General features: G+C 42.9%; 3 protein-coding genes across 3 annotated transcripts; 2 read left to right on the top strand and 1 right to left on the bottom strand.

Moving 5' to 3' along the window:
• Positions 1-1859: 1859 nt before the first annotated feature.
• atp6v1e1b (ATPase H+ transporting V1 subunit E1b) lies at positions 1860-6103 on the top strand. Its single transcript, XM_030045632.1, has 10 exons — positions 1860-2016; positions 2125-2186; positions 2917-2982; positions 3930-4039; positions 4289-4355; positions 4464-4553; positions 4644-4712; positions 4805-4899; positions 5005-5092; positions 5287-6103. Exons 2-10 carry the CDS (start codon positions 2154-2156, stop codon positions 5347-5349), a joined length of 681 nt encoding a protein of 226 aa, XP_029901492.1. The 5' UTR covers positions 1860-2016; positions 2125-2153; the 3' UTR covers positions 5350-6103.
• A 618-nt stretch (positions 6104-6721) lies between these two features.
• On the top strand, positions 6722-12555 carry ada2b (adenosine deaminase 2b). The gene is made up of 9 exons (XM_030046421.1): positions 6722-7022; positions 7144-7363; positions 7476-7686; positions 8273-8400; positions 10311-10401; positions 10662-10770; positions 11589-11746; positions 12127-12329; positions 12416-12555. The coding sequence occupies exons 1-9, from the start codon at positions 6722-6724 to the stop codon at positions 12501-12503; spliced, it is 1509 nt and encodes a 502-aa protein (XP_029902281.1). The 3' UTR covers positions 12504-12555.
• A 309-nt stretch (positions 12556-12864) lies between these two features.
• On the bottom strand, positions 12865-17393 carry LOC115355012 (probable polypeptide N-acetylgalactosaminyltransferase 8). The gene is made up of 11 exons (XM_030045631.1): positions 17201-17393; positions 16516-16762; positions 16166-16332; positions 15724-15907; positions 15373-15570; positions 15133-15247; positions 14131-14316; positions 13842-13979; positions 13507-13602; positions 13253-13420; positions 12865-13133 (listed from the first exon to the last, which is right to left on the bottom strand). Exons 1-11 carry the CDS (start codon positions 17391-17393, stop codon positions 12999-13001), a joined length of 1827 nt encoding a protein of 608 aa, XP_029901491.1. The 3' UTR covers positions 12865-12998.
• Between the last annotated feature and the right edge of the window lie 303 nt (positions 17394-17696).

Below are 17696 nucleotides of genomic sequence, written 5' to 3'. Positions count from 1 at the left end.
ACCTGTTGGCCTACTTGAGTAATTGGATTCCCGCTGATCCTATCCCAGTGACAACAGACTCATGGCAATGCAAATGATCAGTGAGATTTAAGGCGCTCAGCTGCCCCTTCTATGCTAATATGCAAGGGTGACAGTGCATGTCCACAGTATGACGAGGATATGAGTGACCTAGAGCCAATCAGAACTGACATAAGGTCACTGGGAATGTCAGACACAGGAAGTAGGGCAGGATTGCTTGATGGGACTATTTTTTTCCCTGACAAGTCTTACACTGTGTTAGTTAGCAATGACCAGTCATTTCATCAAAGTGGCCCACTGTATTAATGACCCATCCACTGACGTGTTTACAGATATCACACCCTGAACAGAGCTTGGCACACAAAGGCCACTAAATCAAATCACAGCCGGGAGTCAATGTGCAACGTCCATTTGAACTCATACTCATAGCTATTGTTATTCCTGTGGATGATTTCAGGCTTTGTTCAAGTCTTTCCATAATGTGCTAGAAAACAAACAAACAAACAAACAAACAAACAAACAAATAAATAAATAAATGGTTGAGCATACCTGGGTCTTCTTTGCTCAGTGCTGAGAAAGTTGTTGGATGAGAGACAGATGTTGTCGATCAGTAGCAGACGTGCATTCACACATGAAGCCACACAACAACAGACAGGCGGACATGCATGCTGTAGCTGGCACAGGAATAACAAGCAAGCTGTACACAGGTCTCTCTCTCTCCCTCTCCCTCTCTGTCTCAATCTCTCTCTCTCTCTCTCTCTCTCTCTCTCTCTCCCCCTCTCTCTCTGTCTCAATCTCTCTCTCTCTCTCTCTATCTATCTCTATCCTACCCACCCCACTGCCCAAATCCATGACATAACACTTGGCTGGAGAGCAGTCAGTGGTGACTTTGCTATCTAAGTGGAGTGAAAAACACCATGATGAACATAAAAAAGACACCACGGGACCCACTGCACACTCTGTTAACAACTTGCTATGCTGTATTTGTTGCTTGTTAATAGATTAAACAGCCGAGGAGGGTGGCAGATTCATGTTCCAGGCTGCATCGGTGGACAACAAAGTTTTCAGACTTTAGACTGGCACCAGGTCACTTCGTGGTCTCTGAGAGGTCGACAGAGATCAGCAGGGGAGGCGTTTCTCCCTGGCAAACCGCTGGCAGGGGTTTTCTGTCCACAGATCAAACACAGGACTTGGCAGTCTGCAGAGCACGGGGTGGAAAATGTGTGACAAGTTTGGGGAAGAGCTATTTCTAATGCTGAGCTTTCCTCGTTCTACTTCCCTCTGCTGTGTGTGTCAAGACTGGAAAACAATACCAGGTTTTCAAACAGTACACACGCACACAGTGGACATAAGTACATTCAGCTTGGATTAAATAATGCAGTGGGGGGGGGGTTCCTATCACAAGATATAAGTGTACAGTATACAAATACAACTATCAGTATCTATAGAAATATTATGACATAGGAAATAAAAAAAGTACCATAAAGTACAACACAAACCCACCATAATTTCCTGTAGGAACATAATAGTCAAGTCAAGTCAGTTTTATTTGTATAGCCCAATATCACAAATAATAATAAAAATAATAGGAATATTATAATGAAAGGACATAACCAAATGCAGTAAATCCAATATAATTGCCCTGTAAAGTGTCATAAGCAAATTGTAATACCCTATAGAAACATTATAGGAATATTATAGTGATTTTCAATTTGTTCACAAAAGCACTGACTCCCCTTTCTTAAATTCACCTTAACTCATAATAAAAGGGGTACGGAGGCCCTGAATGAATAGGCTTAACCACCATTTCTTCGACCACGTTAGAATAAACTAAACTGTCCTTAGGATAAACCGAGCCGTCCCTGTGCTCGCACCTGATTGGCCGCTCGGCCGGAAGTAAACATCACGTGACTGCGAGAATCAGCTGATCCTCCGTAGACATCTTTACGAGTCACGACTGCAGCGATTAATTCATACCTCCTTGACTGGGATTTTCAGGTAAATGCAGATCTCAAAATCACTCTGCAGGACGGAAATCGCCCGGCGGTCAACGCAACTCGCCGTAACCTCGCTGTGAATTTATTTTCTGTGTGCTTCTCCCGGCAGGCCCCGGCCCTTCTGTGACAGCTGCAACCATGGCGCTCAGCGATGCCGATGTACAGAAGCAGGTACAGCAAATTTTCGCTTTTTCACCTTCGCAGTGTCCTCCATATGCCTCCGATGTCTCACCGCAGATGTGCCTCGCTGTTATTGTGGTTGTATATCTGTAAATATGAGCAGCGGCTGCGGATTAAATCTGTACATGGTGCGTTAGGCTGAGGATGACATTGACAAGCGGCTGTAGGTTACACTGGAATAAGCAGAAATATAGATTAATATCCCTTGGCTACATTGGGCAGGGTTATGCTTGTACGAGTGACATTTATTCCAGGGTAAGTTTCCATTTTACAGGAAAAGCCGCATCCCATGAATGTCAGGGATGTAGAGGGCCATGTTAAGGCTTTGGTCACATGATGAACACATGCCAGGCTGAGTTTCCTGATGAGGAACTAGCAATGATCCAATGTCTGGTCACTCAGTGAATAAGAAACCACAGGAAGCACTGAGAATAGGCCAGAAAACTAGAGGCTACACTTCCACATACACAAGGCGACGAGTTTAAAGTCTATTGGAGAGATATTTGTCTTACGCAAAATGGACAGGAACATTCCTCAGCACAGTGAGAAAAGCAGGCAGAGGACACATGACTCACAACATGCTGAGAAAACATCCCAGGCTTTCAGTTAGAGAGATACTACTCATGTTTTCGAACATTGAATGCATTTAGATGAACCTTTAAACCACAGAAAAGAGCTGCAAGCCTCGTTTCTCATCCATAATTTTTGTTCCCATGTTTAGATCAAGCACATGATGGCCTTCATTGAGCAGGAGGCCAATGAGAAGGCAGAGGAAATTGACGCAAAGGTGTAGTATCACACACGCACGCACACACACACACACACACACACACACACACACACACACACACACACAGTTATCACACAGTATTGTAGAAAAGGACTAGGAGGGATGGTTAATTAGACCCAAGTGCACGCAGATATTTTTCACTTCTATCTAAGTAATCATGTCTTCCGTCATGACTGGCTCCTGCCAGTCAGGGGTGAGATGCATCCTCTCTCCAAGCGGCATCAGAATTGGACTGGTGGTGCAGCAGTTATGGCCTTTTAAAGTTCATAAATTTGGCCCCCATCTGCCCGACCAGTGCAGTTTATAACAGCACACATTGCAAAATTGTCACCTTACCAAGTTTCGTCAAAATGGGGCCAGTGGTGTCAGATTTTTCCTTGGTGGCTCACCAGATCAGGGCATCAGACCTCAGACCCTTTGCCACATGTCGTCCCCTCTCTCCCCTGCCTTCCCTGTCTCTCTCCACTGTGACTGTCCAATAAAGCAGAAATGCCAGAAAATAATCTTAAAAGATTGTGTGTCAGGTGGACATAGAATCTAGGAACCAGCGCCTTGTAAAGTTAAAAGCTTTTAGTTACAGCACCCCCATCAGGTCAATCACTGTTTTATGTTTATCTATGTATTTATTTTTAAATGGAAAAGCACAAGATCACCCCTCCACATTTTATCAAAGTGGGACCAGTGGTGTGTGAAATATTGTGTCTGAGTTTCCAAAAAAAAAAAAAAAAAAATGTGATCCTTCAATTATAGCGCCCCCATTAGGATGAGTATTGTAAGTTTTCAACAGTTTGTGTAACAGTTTGCAGAGGAATCACTCTTGACCCCACCTTTACCTCAAAACTAACAAAAACAACAACAGCCATTGTGCTTGTGACCTTGGATGGACGAGGTCACATGTCTCAGTGTTTCCTCTGCCTGTGAGTGACTTGTGTCGCCTCCTGCAGGCAGAAGAAGAGTTCAACATCGAGAAGGGCCGCCTGGTCCAGACCCAGAGGCTGAAGATAATGGAGTACTACGAGAAGAAAGAGAAGCAGATTGAACAGCAGAAGAAAATGTGAGTGAGTCATGCCTCGACATCACAGGAGCCGGCAAGTCCTCAGTTCCTCTATCTAATCTTGTGGAACAGAGGAATAGCTGTACCGCGTGAAACACAATTTCCATAATTTTATTTAGGTGCAATGGGCAACAAAGTCCCGATTGTTAGCTGGTGACCATAATCACAAAGTTTCCTCATGACGACAAAGCTGTCCGGCTCGCACAGTGGGGTAGATATGATCTGTCTGTGTGTCTGCCTCCCCTACAGTCAGATGTCCAACCTGATGAACCAGGCCCGACTGAAGGTCCTGAAGGCACGTGATGACATGATCTCGGTAAGCCCTTTGAGTCATAACAGTATGTATTATTTACATCGCCCAGATCAAAGTGGACAGGACGTCCTGTATAAATACCCCATGTCCTCTGTCCATTTGTACCTTTAGGAAATGTTGAATGAGGCTCGCCAGCGGCTCGCCAATGTTGCAAAGGACCCAGCCCGGTACCAGACTCTGTTGGATGGCCTGGTGTTACAGGTTAGTAACCACCTCGGTTTCCATATATGTTTTACCAGACTGATGGTAAAAGATAAAGCTCGGTAACCTTTTCTTTGTGCTGTATGTCAGGGATTCTATCAGCTTTTGGAGCCTAAAGTGACCATTCGCTGCCGCAAGCAGGACGTGCAGCTGCTACAAGTGAGTAGCAGCATTTTCATGTTTGTCATCATCAGCACCTTAATTCAAATTGTAATAACTTTTTGTTCTTTTCTTTTTTCTTTTTTTTTAAGGCATGCATCCAGAAGAACATTCCCATATATAAGGCGGCGGTGAAGAACAACCTGGAGGTCCGCATTGATCAGGACAACTTCCTCTCCCCGGATATGTAAGCATCATCACCAAACAGCAATTACTGTTCCTCTTTATTGTTTTTTGGAGTGTCTTCTGCAGATGATCTCACCTGTTTTGTGTGCATCGCGTTTGCCCTCAGTTCTGGAGGCATTGAGATCTATAACGGTGATGGGAAGATCAAGGTGTCCAACACCCTGGAGAGCAGACTGGACCTCTTGGCTCAGCAGGTGGGAAACAGACTCTGTGTCTCAATTTGACCTCCCGGTGTGCGTGCCTTTGACAAAAATTAGATTAGTCCAACCATTTTATCTTGTTGTCAGCCTCAACAGAACAGCCGAATAATCCTAATAATGTGCGTCTGAAAATTAGCCATCTTCCTGCGTGTGTGTACATCACATTAACCAAGAGTCTCTGTTCTCAGATGATGCCCGAAATCCGAGTGGCTCTCTTCGGTGCCAACCCCAACCGCAAGTTTATGGACTGAGTTGCTCTGCTGCTGCTGAGAGAAGACTTCTTTTTATTTTTTATTTTGTCATATAAAATATTTAATTCCTGTGTCTGTGAAATGAATTTCCGATGCAATTCCAGCTCAAAAGAGACACGTTGTTGTTGTGTGATGTATTGCTGTATTTTTCTGTGCATTAAGGGACTGGACAGATACTGTAACTCCAGATTGCTGATGTGCATAGGAGCTACTCGTGCACAGATGTAATGGTTTACTCTGCTGCTCCCGACCACGGGTCTCGGTTTACACTGCTTTGTCACTATGTGATTGGCTGGATGTTTAACATTTCAGACTCTGATTGGATCAGTCTTCATGACAAATACAGCAGCTATTCCATGTTTTTCCCCCCAGTTTCACATTAACCCTTACCCCACATGATAAGTTGCATGGAGCATTGTCTTGTTAATGGGTATCTGCTCCAGCCAATCACAGAGAAATGAAGTATTAAAGGAAAAAAGCTGAAGACAAGATAAGACCTTACTAAGTTAATTTATTGATGTTACATCTACTGTATGTTCTTATGACGTGAATTAGATGATTGGGTGATGTTATCATTCCAAAGGGTGCACTGTATGTATATGAGGACTCCAACTTATCTGTATGTACGATTGTGTGTTTTGTTTTGTTTTGTTGATTTTCTTGTTCTGTTTTTTTTTTTTTTTTTTTCAGTTGTCTCCATCTGACAATGTCAACATTGTGGAAACATATAATAAAGTATAAATCATTAGTATCACTTCCCTGCCCTTGTTGACTTATGCAAGTTATGCATTCCTGGGCACTAACTGCCTAGTGATTTATGATTTGTAGTGCTTACATTTATTTTGCAACGGTGGCCATTCATGCTTCCTCCATTAGTTCATCACATGGTCATTTGTAAGGGGAAAAAATGCCCCAATTGTCCCAAGGGCTCAGGAGGTTTTTTTTTTTTTTTTTGCTGACATGCTGCACTGATAGCAGAGCATCTGGAGGAAAACAAGCTGATCATTTTGGAGGACTGGAGGGCTGAGGCACACACACTCGACAAGCTCATTGTTATTTGTAAGTATTTTATACTTTTTATGTGGGCAGATTTTTTTCCTTCGTCGTTCAGAGTTCCTATTTATGATCTGAGAACTCTCACTTTATGTTTTGGTTCAGAATGCAACATTTTTAGTTTTATTTGAAGATACTGAATGGATCACGTTAGCACAATCTCCACTGAGACATGAAGAGAGAAGTCATCCAACTACATCGTAACACAGATTATCTCTTTCTTCTTCACACCAGTACAGCAGTCCTGTTCGTCGTGGGTGGTGTATGATATGTTAAAGGAGGAATACAAATGCAGCACCCCCCTGTGGTATATAAGGACATGGTGATGTCACTCTACCAGGCTATGGTTGCATACGTGCTGCTGCTGTGGTTTGTAGAGGTGTGTATGGGGATGCCTGACCCCAGGCAGAGGGACATGCTGATGCGTCAGGAGGTTTCCAGACAGACCGGAGGCAGAGTGATACTGACAGCGGCGGAGCAGAGGCTTGACGCTTACCTCCATCGGTTAAAGCAGCAAGAGATGTCTGCTGCACAGTTTCCCCCTGCTGTGCACTTCTTCAAGGCAAAGCCCCTCATCCAAAGCAGCCCGGTTTTCAGCCTGCTGCGAAAGATGCCTAAAGGTGATTTGACCACACCCCGGTGGTGGCTCGCCCCAGTCATAATCTTCATTTTCATGAGTTTCAAGGTGGTACAGTGTATCAGTCAGAGTTTGGGATGATATCCTGTTGTCTTGGTTGACAGGCGGAGCTCTCCACATCCACCATTCATCTCTGGTCAGTGTTGAATGGCTGGTGAAAAATGTCACCTACAGGCCCCACTGTTACATCTGCTTCACATGGGACAACTCGGTCCGCTTCCTCTTTTCCAGCCGCCAGCCGTTCCCTCGCTGGGACTGTTTCTACTGGCAGCTGCTGGAGACCTTGAGAGCCAAAATGGGAGACTGTACAGACTTTGATAACAGGTTGGTTTTTAAAAAATCATCTGACCCAAGTATTTCAAGGAGTGTAGAGCTCTAATAAAGACCACACAACGTAGAATCAAGAGCTAATATCTATTTATGGGTGTTTTTTCAGTTTAATACAGAACCTAACATTGTTCACTGAGGATCCAGACACGGCATATCCAAGTCAAGATATTGTGTGGGAGAAGTTTGAGAAAGCCTTCATTTCAGCTGCTGGACTCATCACCCATGCCCCTGTGCTTAAGGATTACTTCTACAGGGGTCTAGAAGAGCTCCATCAAGACAACGTCATGTACCTGGAACTCAGAAGTGGCCTGTCCAGGGTCTGTGTGTTTGCTTGTTGGCTGTTTCTCACCTAATCCCAGCTCCAGACTTTCTTCATGAGCCACAATGGAGAAGCAATCTCTGTGCTTCATCCTTTTTTTTTTTTTATCAGAGTCAGCTGATTTACAGCACAAAAAGAGGAGGAAAGTCTCATACTCAAAAGTAAAACCAAGTTTTTCTGAAAACAAATGAAAAATTTAGCAATGAGATAAAATAATCCCATTTGTTTCCAATATTTTGGGGGGGTGGGGAACAAGTATAAATATGTTGAAACACAGCAGAATAAAGCAGATCAGCCCACTGGTATTGAAAAAATTATATTTGTTCTGGAAATAAGTTGATTATCATTGGAAACAATTGAGATTATTGCACCGCGCTGGCAGATTTTTCACTTGTTTTAAGAAAAACAAGATTTTTAGACTGAATATGAGACCAAATGATTTATTAGGATTGAGATTTTTTGCCATGTTCCAGTTAAAGTTACATCCAGTGACACTGCTTCCACAGGAATGACTGTCTTCATGCACAGTGACATTGTTCTCAGCTGCTGTCGACATTTTTTTCAGCGTTCTTGTTCTGTTCCAGACCTACGAGCTGGATGGGACCATTCACGACAAGATCTGGTCTCTGAAAACCTTTCAAGAAGCCACGAAGCAGTTTGTGGCAGATCACCCGGACTTCCTTGGAGCGCGTATCATTATAACTGCCCACAGGTACTGCATCTACTGACACACATCAAAAAACATGAAACGTAGAGAGACTCCTCTCAAATTACAATCCAGTCCAAATGACTGCTTGATGTTGCAGCTGTTCGCATATTCATCTCAGTTTTTCAAAGTTAGAAACAGAATGGAGCTTTTACTCTCAGTTACTTTTGAAAGTCAAAGTTAACCAAAGCTGAACAGTTTATTTCTTATCTTAACTACATATGACAATCCACAGCTGCTGCAATATGGTTAAATTATTTGGTGGCTATAGTCCAACATATTATCACCCAATTATTTTTCAGTATTATAACTAATCAAATTGCAAAATGTAAATGCTACAGATTTCAATTACACAGTCGGTTATGAGCAGTGGCAATGTATTAGTGCTGTGACCCCCAGTCTGACAACAGGCTGGTCACGTCTGTGCCCAGAGGAAGTAAGGAAACGCTGCTCAGTGCAGCTGTAAGTGACTTCATGTCTAAATCGACTTTGGTAATGCTCTTCACAGGCCAGCTGCTGCCTCTCATATACTGTGGACACCACGCTATGTGACAAACCTTTAAGAAATGCATTATAACATACTAGTGGACAAGGTTTCTGATAATCATTCAGTTCCAATAGAAGTTCAGGCCACATATTCATGGCCTATCCTTAAAAATCACCTTCTTCTTCAGACTGGTAATTTGTAAACTTTTAAAAACTTCAAGTGTTTCCTAGAGGAAGGAAAAAAAATAACACACTGGAAATTATGTAAAATCTGCAGATCCTTTTTAATGTGGATCCACGTGTGCTTTTTTGTGGAAATATTAAATGCACCTCCTGGGTATGCATACCTGATCTGGCTACCTGATTTGGAGACCCAGCTCATTATTACCAGGATGCACAGGGGTTAGGTTGATGGTTAAAGTTAGAGTTAAGGTGAGCGCGGGTGGCCCAAGTTGGGTCGCCATCCACACTGGGTAGTGACGTTTTGAACGCTTTGCAAAATGCAAAAGTCTGATCCAGGGTTATTATCTTGCATTGCTAGTGATTGTTTCTTGTAAATGTCATGCTTAAGAATTCCTTTTACAAAGAAAAAAAAAAAAAAAGAAAAGAAAGACATGCATATTTATTTTATGAGGGAAAATTCAGTTTCCCAGGGAAATCAATGTCCAGGAAAGTGTGTGCTGAGTGCCAAAGAGTCTCATTGCACAAAATAGATAAATAGGATTGCTCATTTCCTGGATCAAGAATTGCGTGCCTTTAAAAAAAATTATGCAATTAGCAAATAAAATTTCATAAAAATCATGAACTGCTTTACATTTCTCTTTAAGGGACTACTGTTAGTGGGAGTAACCACATCATAATTGACCTTTAGCCCTTATCCCAAGACATTTCACCCTGATTTTCTATGAATTTAGCTGAAGTTTTGTCAAAATGTATGTGTATCCTTCAAAGGGTTAATTAATGTCTTTGGTGGTGCATCTACTTCAGTAATACTTACATCATAAAATGGTATGCAGCATTTATGTTGTATATATTGGCTAACACAAGAACTCAAACTAACAATAATTATATTAGTTGACTTGAGTGGATTAAATGAGATTAACGTCACGTGTTCCTGATCTCCATGGCCAGCCTATTAATATGGTCATGCAGTAGTCATGATGTTATGAAAACTATAAATAAATGACTTGTAACATCTTCCGCTGAAGGCTTTTCATCTCAGTTAACAGTGTAAAAGATAAGGGCTGTTATTTTTCCCTTGATCGTCAACAACATTCAAAAAGACGCTCCCAGCTGGCGTTACCTATCTGTCACATTTCAGGTGGTTGTTGAAGCTGCTGGCATCACAGATATTTGTATCCCGTTTGTTAATTATTGTTGATTGCAACGCAACAGTGATATTTGTCTGTTTTGGTTGCTGCTTCCTGCAGAGCACTGAGTGTATCTGAGGTCAAAGCAGCTGTGAAGGAGGCCATTCAGATGCAGAGGGACTTCCCAGACGTTGTGGCGGGGTTTGACCTGGTGAGAACTCATTTTGGCTAACGGGTTACTAAAATAAACTTCACAATGGACCATGACGGATTTGTTAAATAGAAATCCGGTAGAAGCACACCATTATTTGTATTTTTCCTGTTTGTCATGAGGGTGTAGTTTGGTTGTCTTTGTCTGTGTCTGTGTGTGTGTGTGTGTGTGTGTGTGTGTGTGTGTGTGTGTGTGTGTGTGTGTGTGTGTGTGTGTGTGTGTGTGTGTGTGTGTGGCAAAGCTGACATTATGGTTTGAAGGTTGGCAGGGAGGACAGTGGCAGGACTCTGTGGTACTTCAGGGAGGCTCTGTCACTGCCAGCTGATCTGGGGGTCACACTGCCTTACTTCTTTCATGCTGGGGAGACAGGTGGGTGGCTTGGTGTGCTTCATAAATATAAAATTATTACACAGAAGCTGCTGATGACACCCTCACTTGGAACCCAAAGGAGCATACCAGTGATTTTGAATGTTTGGCCTGTTTACTACAATTTAGCCAAGCAAATGATTCCCCAGGGACTATTTTTGTCTGGGGAGACATCAGGTCATCAAAACCCAACAGTGCCGCTGTTTTTAGACTAATGTGGACAACTTTATTAGGGTGATGTAACACTGATGTGAAGAAAGTCTGAAGTCTCTTAAAGTTCATTTTCATATCTTAGAGGAATGACTGGAAACCAATGGCTGGATAACAAGTAAAATTATATTGACGTTTATATGAAATACGGCCCATCAATTAGCACCGTCTTTATATAATAATGGAGACAAATATCGGTAACACTTTACAATAAGTACAACAATTAACATTAACGTTAGTTAATGCCGTAATAAACATTAACCAACAGGTAATAAACATTAAGTAACAGTTAACTAACCATTAATTAATGTGTCTAAGAATCATGTACTAATGCTGTTCATGGTAAGGTATTAATTTATATGTTATTTAAGGGTTACTGTAGATTATTAACATTAGTAAATGCCATAATAATCATTAACTAACAGTTAATTAACCATTACGGCATTAACTAACGTTAATTGTTGTACTCGTATTGTAAAGTGTTACCAAATATCAAATGCCTTATCAAATGACACACGAGAGCCACAATGCATTTTGGTTACACCTTGTGTGTGTGTGTGTGTGCGTGTGTGTGCGCGCGCGTGTGTGTGTGTGTGTGTGTGTGTGCATAGATGAAGAAGGCACTGATGTGGATCAAAACATTCTCGATGCCCTTCTGTTCAACACCACTCGCATTGGCCATGGCTATGCGCTGGCACACCACCCACTTGCTAAGGAACTCTCCAGGAAGAAAAACGTGGCAGTGGAGGTGTGCCCCATCTCAAACCAGGTCAGAGCATCCACTGCCATCAGCACAACAGAACAGAATAGAACTGAATAGAACCGAATAGAAGAGAATAGAACAGAGTCTTGGCCTCCACACAAGGAATAAGGGTTTTAAAGATGTGCTGTGCAGAACTTTGATGGATTTTTTTTTTACATGGTTCTTATCATCAGCCCAATTTACTCATGCATTACTTACTTAATCTACATTTTTTGCCACGTTTTGAGTTGTAACTGTCCTTACTTCAGGCTATATAGTGCAACGTTACTGACAGTTTGTACAGCGCAACGTTAAAGTGACACTTTCTGAACATGACTGTGATTTTGAGGCTGAATGGCCATCTGTCTGTGTGCAGTACCTCTGTAAGTTTGACCTCTGACCTCCAGGTGCTGAAGCTAATATTGGACCTGCGGAACCACCCGGCTGCTGTGCTGATGTCTGAGGGCCACCCGCTGGTGATCAGCTCCGATGACCCCTCTCTGTTCGGCACCACCGGCCTCTCCTATGACTTCTACCAAGCCTTTGTGGGCATCGGGGGGTTAAAGGCAAACCTGGGCACGCTCAAAGAACTGGCCATCAACTCTATCAGGTGGGAGTGACTAGTGTGTTTCCATCTCACTGTCAGCCAGCATGTTCTCTCTGTCTTTTTGTGGTTTTAATCCATTTCTCCTGTAGGTACAGCTCGCTGCCGCCTCATCTGAAGGAGACGGGCCTCGCCATGTGGCAGAACAAGTGGGATGTCTTCATCTCTGACTTTTTATGAAAGTCAGACCATAAAGGGACCTATGTGACTTGAATAGTGTTAGTAATGTTAGCAAAATTTTCCCTTTCAACCAAAGCAAGCTTTTACAGGCAGTTATCAGAGTTACTCACCACAGATCTTTTGGCACAATATAAAAATAAATGATTCACAAGTGACAGCAAAATGATGGTTTGTACTGTGTTTTTGTATTTACAACAAACAATAGAATGGTCACATAGTTCAGTAGTAGTTCACATTTTGTCTCCCAAATCTATGTTAAGAAGGTTGTTGCAAATAATATGAAAATGACAATAAAAAAATAACATTCAAGCATATCTTCCCCAGTGACCCTGTTCATCCACAGTAATATTATCATCAGTGTTCATGTGTTGTCTGCCTATGACGGATCCCAGCCGGCCAGTCCATTTTTACACCAAAGAGCAGTAGTAGCAGTTTTTGTATAAACATGGCTCATTTATTGTCTTGTATCCCGGGCCCTGCCCTCAACCCGGTCTTTCAAAAGTCTTTGATAAGATTTTGGATCTTCCAGTTCTGGCCAGTGCACTGCTGAATGATAAGTTTGTAGAAGCTGTCTGCACCCACAGCAATCTCCAGACATCTCTTCGTGTCTCTGTTCTGAATAGATCCTCCCTGTAAATAAAATACATGTTATTGTTGAGGAAATTGCTGTAGTGTTTAGAGTTGCACCCGTCGAGATGATGACTGACGCACTTGGTGCAGATTTCTGTTTCAAAATTGGAAATATTTACTTGTTTGAAGTCCCACAACATGTGGAATTTCTTCTGCTTGGCCACTTTGCACTCGTACAGTCCCGGGTAGGTTCCAGTGCCCGGATCCACCAGGCAGCGGTTGCTGTTGTACTTGTGAGATTTGATGCCGCCAATGTAGATCTCTCCTCCACTTCGATAATAACAGTTCTGCACCGGAGAATGATAAATATCCTTTCAATGAAACAATACATCCTAATCCATGTAGAGTCTGCAATCTAATGATTTGAACATACCTGTGGGGAGTAGAAATGACAACCATAAAGGATGGGTGTGTTTCCAGGCACTGGGCCTTGGTCAATACACAGGTCCGGTTTTAGGTCATTTATCAGCTGACAACAGAAGCAAATTGACAGATTGATACTAATGATGCATGCCAACCATTATAAATTACTATACACACACTGAAGTTTAATGAGTGACTGCTGATCACAAACATGATCAAAAACACTTTTCCTCCAAGAAATACAACCACAAAAAATTTAACTGACGATGATAGTTTGACAATGAAAAATGTCTTAACTCTATTAAACTCAGCAACATTTTAATATCATGTTGAGTTTCTACTCACAGCTCCATAACCAAGCAGGTTGTCCAGGGGGTCCAGGAGAGGGTAAACATTATCAAGGTACCACTGGAAAGGTTTGCACTTCAACTTCTCTCTCAGCTTCTTCCTCTCTGAAACATCTCCAATGTCTATCCCATGATTCTGTTGGGGGCAAATCAACCAAGTCCATTTTTGTATTTTTACACAAGTAAAACTGATGAGAGAGAAACTGCAAAGGCATAGAACAGTGGACGATAGCGCCTGCAAAAATTATAGATCATCCATGAGGCATGGTGTGTCTGATAGACTTTACCTTGAGTGGGAGGTTCCAAGCAACATGGACGTTGTATTTGTATTCATCCAGCCAAACCTCAGCCACTCTCAGTGCATTGCGCTTCATCATCGCACTCAGGTCTGGGAGGTAAGGCTTGGACTGCCGTTCAATGTGGGCAATTTTGGAGCAAGGTATTACCTCTACACTCCCTCCACATAACCACACCTGCCAAGCAACACACAGTAACATGGTTAAAAAAAAAAAGCTGCTTCTTTTATTTAACATCTAGTATCTTGGAAAGGGCTAATACAGACAAGGCTGGACTGTTGTTTAACAAAAAGTCACAGGTGGTTAACAAGAATGAGGTGGATCCTGCATTTAAAGGCTCAAATACACAGCGCTTTGTATTCGTTCATCCATTAGATTTACTCTCATTCATTCATTTTCTTCTGCACATCTATCAGCTCCTTCGGGGCCATCCCAAGGTGTTCCCAGGCCAGTTGGGATATGTAGTCCCCCAGCGGTGGACATGCCTGGAACACCTCCACAGGTAGGGGTGCAGGGTGTCTGGGAGCCATTTTAAATACATGCTCCTCAAGCCCATCCCCTAGAGTGAGCCCATCCTGCGAGGGAGGCAAATTCCAGTCTCTTTTGTCTGTGATCTCATCTTTTCAGTCAGGACCCCAAGCTTGTGACCATGGGTGAGGGCTCGAGCGAAGATCAACCAGAGTAGGTAGACATCCTCGATAGTTTGCCCGTCCATCACAGGGCTAACACAGACAGACAGCCACGCACATTCTCATTCATCCCTATGAGTGATTTAGAGCTTCTAATCCATCTGACTTGTCAGTCTTTGGACCGTAGGTGGAAACCCACATGGACATGCAAATGCTAGGCCTTGCTGGAGCACAGCAGTGATGATTGAGTGATGACTAACCCTAACCCTAACCATTGAGCCACCATCAAATTGGAGATCTATTACATTAAATTATGATGAAGCTGTGTATTTGGACCTCTCTGAAAATCTCTGGATTAGCTTACCCGGATGCCGAGCTCTACATTTTCACCACCGTATATTTTCATTCCACCATCAAGACTGCCAATCTCTCCAAAGAATTTGCGATCAGCTACAAGTATGCCCATGATAGAGGGGCTCCTGAGGACAGAATCAGACAAATGTAGCATTTTTTGTGAAAAATTCCCAATGAAGTTCATTTTAACACACACACACACACACGTTATGACTTGATGGCAATGAGAATGGGAACTGCTGTGACTTACTTGCCAGGCTGTGACTCATCCTTGAGTGCATACCACTCAGGTCTGAATGACTCATACATGCACCACAGAGCCCAGTCAAAGGCATCAGCTGCAGGACCATAGCGAGTCACTGTCAGGTCATCATAGTTGACTCTATCAAACACAGGAGTTAATATCAAGGTGCGGTCCTCCTTGATGCGAGCCAACAGTGGCTCTGCCCTGAGCACACAGATAGAGTGATATGGTGAGACCAGGTTGCATGAGTGGCTGTAAGACCCACCAAGAATCATTAAAAGGAACCAAAGGAAACTGAGGCTGAGAAAATTAACAGCTCATCACTCAGTACCAGAGATCTCCACCCCTTAACCCTACCACTGCACATGCACTTCTATGTGGGCGTCCAAGATGGCCACTACGTCCCCTACAGCAGCCCTCCATCCTGACAGTCTGGCCTGGGTAAGGCCAAGCTGCTCCGAGTGTCTGACTCTCTTCACTAGGCTTGGACGCTCCTCATGGATGGAGATGATATATTCATCCAGCTTCTCCTTTAGATCCTCTGGAGAGAGAGCATTTGTTTGATAAGGGGTCATGTAAAGTAAATGTATGGTTGTGGAAGTCAGTGGGCCCTGTGCTGCATTTTGGAGTTTGGACTCCATGGGTTTCCATCGATTGTTTTACTCTGTTTGTCCATTGTTTCCCTTTGTTTGCTGTGCACATAGCTAATCTTGTTTCCCCTCTGGCACTTAATGAAATGTTAATACTTTATCAGCACTAACTGTGCTAAGGCCAGCACAGCTCTCTGTAGCAGACTCACCATTGGTGCTGTGATCATCCACCAGTATGATTTCTTTCAGCAGCCGAGCTGGTGTCTTATCCATGATGCTGCGTATGGCCCTCTTGATGACAGAGAGAGCTTCATCCAGGTAAATCAGCACTACACTGATAGTAGGAAGATCATCTGGGTATTTTTTCTCAGCACACCTGAGCAGGAAAACAAAGCCACTGGAATATTTGTTCTTAAACTTTGAAAGGATTTCAACAATTTCAGAGGTTTTGTGATTCCTCAGATCTGAAAATTAACACTGGTGTTAAAAGTTAAAACCTCCTCTGGCAATGCCTGATTGTTAGCTGTAATTCCTTATTTGAGTAGGAGGTAGTTTTCACCTGGGGTGTCGGGTGTCAGGGATCTCTCTGTTGAGGGGGAGCCTGTCGCTGAGGAAGGCATTGTAGCCATATCTCCGAAACAGGCTCTCGGCCTCTTTCTGCTCCTCCTCGGACAGCTCATCACCCCATTTGGTGAACAGAGCAGAGTTGGGATACAGTTTCCTCACTACCTTCTTCTCCTTCTTCACCTCTGGAGCCTTTGGTTCTGCCGGTGCTTCCTTGTGTTCTATTTTACTCATCAATTTGACTGTTGACAAAGTGAGCAGCTGAGTATTTTTCACCATGAACAAATGGATATCTGAGTTTATAAAGCCTATATTATTTACGGACTGTTTAAGGCTGACAGATGGCTGATGGAAAAGGTGTTCCTCCCTGAAATGTAAACACAGCCGCCCCTATCACACTAACCACTGAACCAGTGAATGTTAGCCTTTTAATGTGAGCTGCAAATGCAGAAAAATGATACCTTTATTTGCAATGCTTAACAATTATAGTAAATGTTATGTGAAAACGTGCTTGCTATTCTGTGTTCAAGGTGAGTGACTGTGTGTGGTTTTTTCAGCTAAAATCAGCATAAATAGCATAAATAAAATTTCAGTTTTTGAAAATTGTGGATTTTGTTTTATTAAAACCTCATGCTGTGCGTTGTGTCCCTGTCTGCTGTTGGATTGAGACTTGGACTCACCCAGCTTGTCAATGTTTGCTTCCAATTTGTCCATCCTCTTCAAGAAGCCCTGGCCCCTGATAGAGTCGTTGTAATGGGCCGTCTCGAGTCTCTTTGAGTGCGTATGGAACTCATGCTTAATGGAGTTGAGGTAGAGTACGGCCAGAGCCACGGCAAGAACAGGAACTATTCCTCTGATCCAGCTAAGCCTCATCCTGGTGGTACCTCTGTGAGACTGGTATGCTTTGTCTTGCATGAGAAACCTGGCAGGGCAAAAAGTGAGGAGATGGTGTCCCTGCCTCTTATTGAGGTGTGTCACTTCTCTTTCCCTTTAGCTTCCTCATTTTTTCACTCGCCACAAGCACGTTTAGATATCATGGGACCTCAGCTACTTGTAACAGAGCTTGTTTGAGATGTTAAAACTTGTTTTGTTTTTTGCATGTCAAATTTGATAGAACTGTTTTTCATCCCTTGATCCGACTCATGACCCGGAGCACTGCTGCTTTTCATTCAGGTC

The sequence above is a fragment of the Myripristis murdjan genome, chromosome 23 (assembly GCF_902150065.1).
Source record: "Myripristis murdjan chromosome 23, fMyrMur1.1, whole genome shotgun sequence".
Taxonomy (NCBI): Eukaryota; Metazoa; Chordata; class Actinopteri; order Holocentriformes; family Holocentridae; genus Myripristis; species Myripristis murdjan.
Note: the sequence above shows the minus strand (reverse complement) of the source record. Positions and strands in the feature narration are given on the sequence as shown.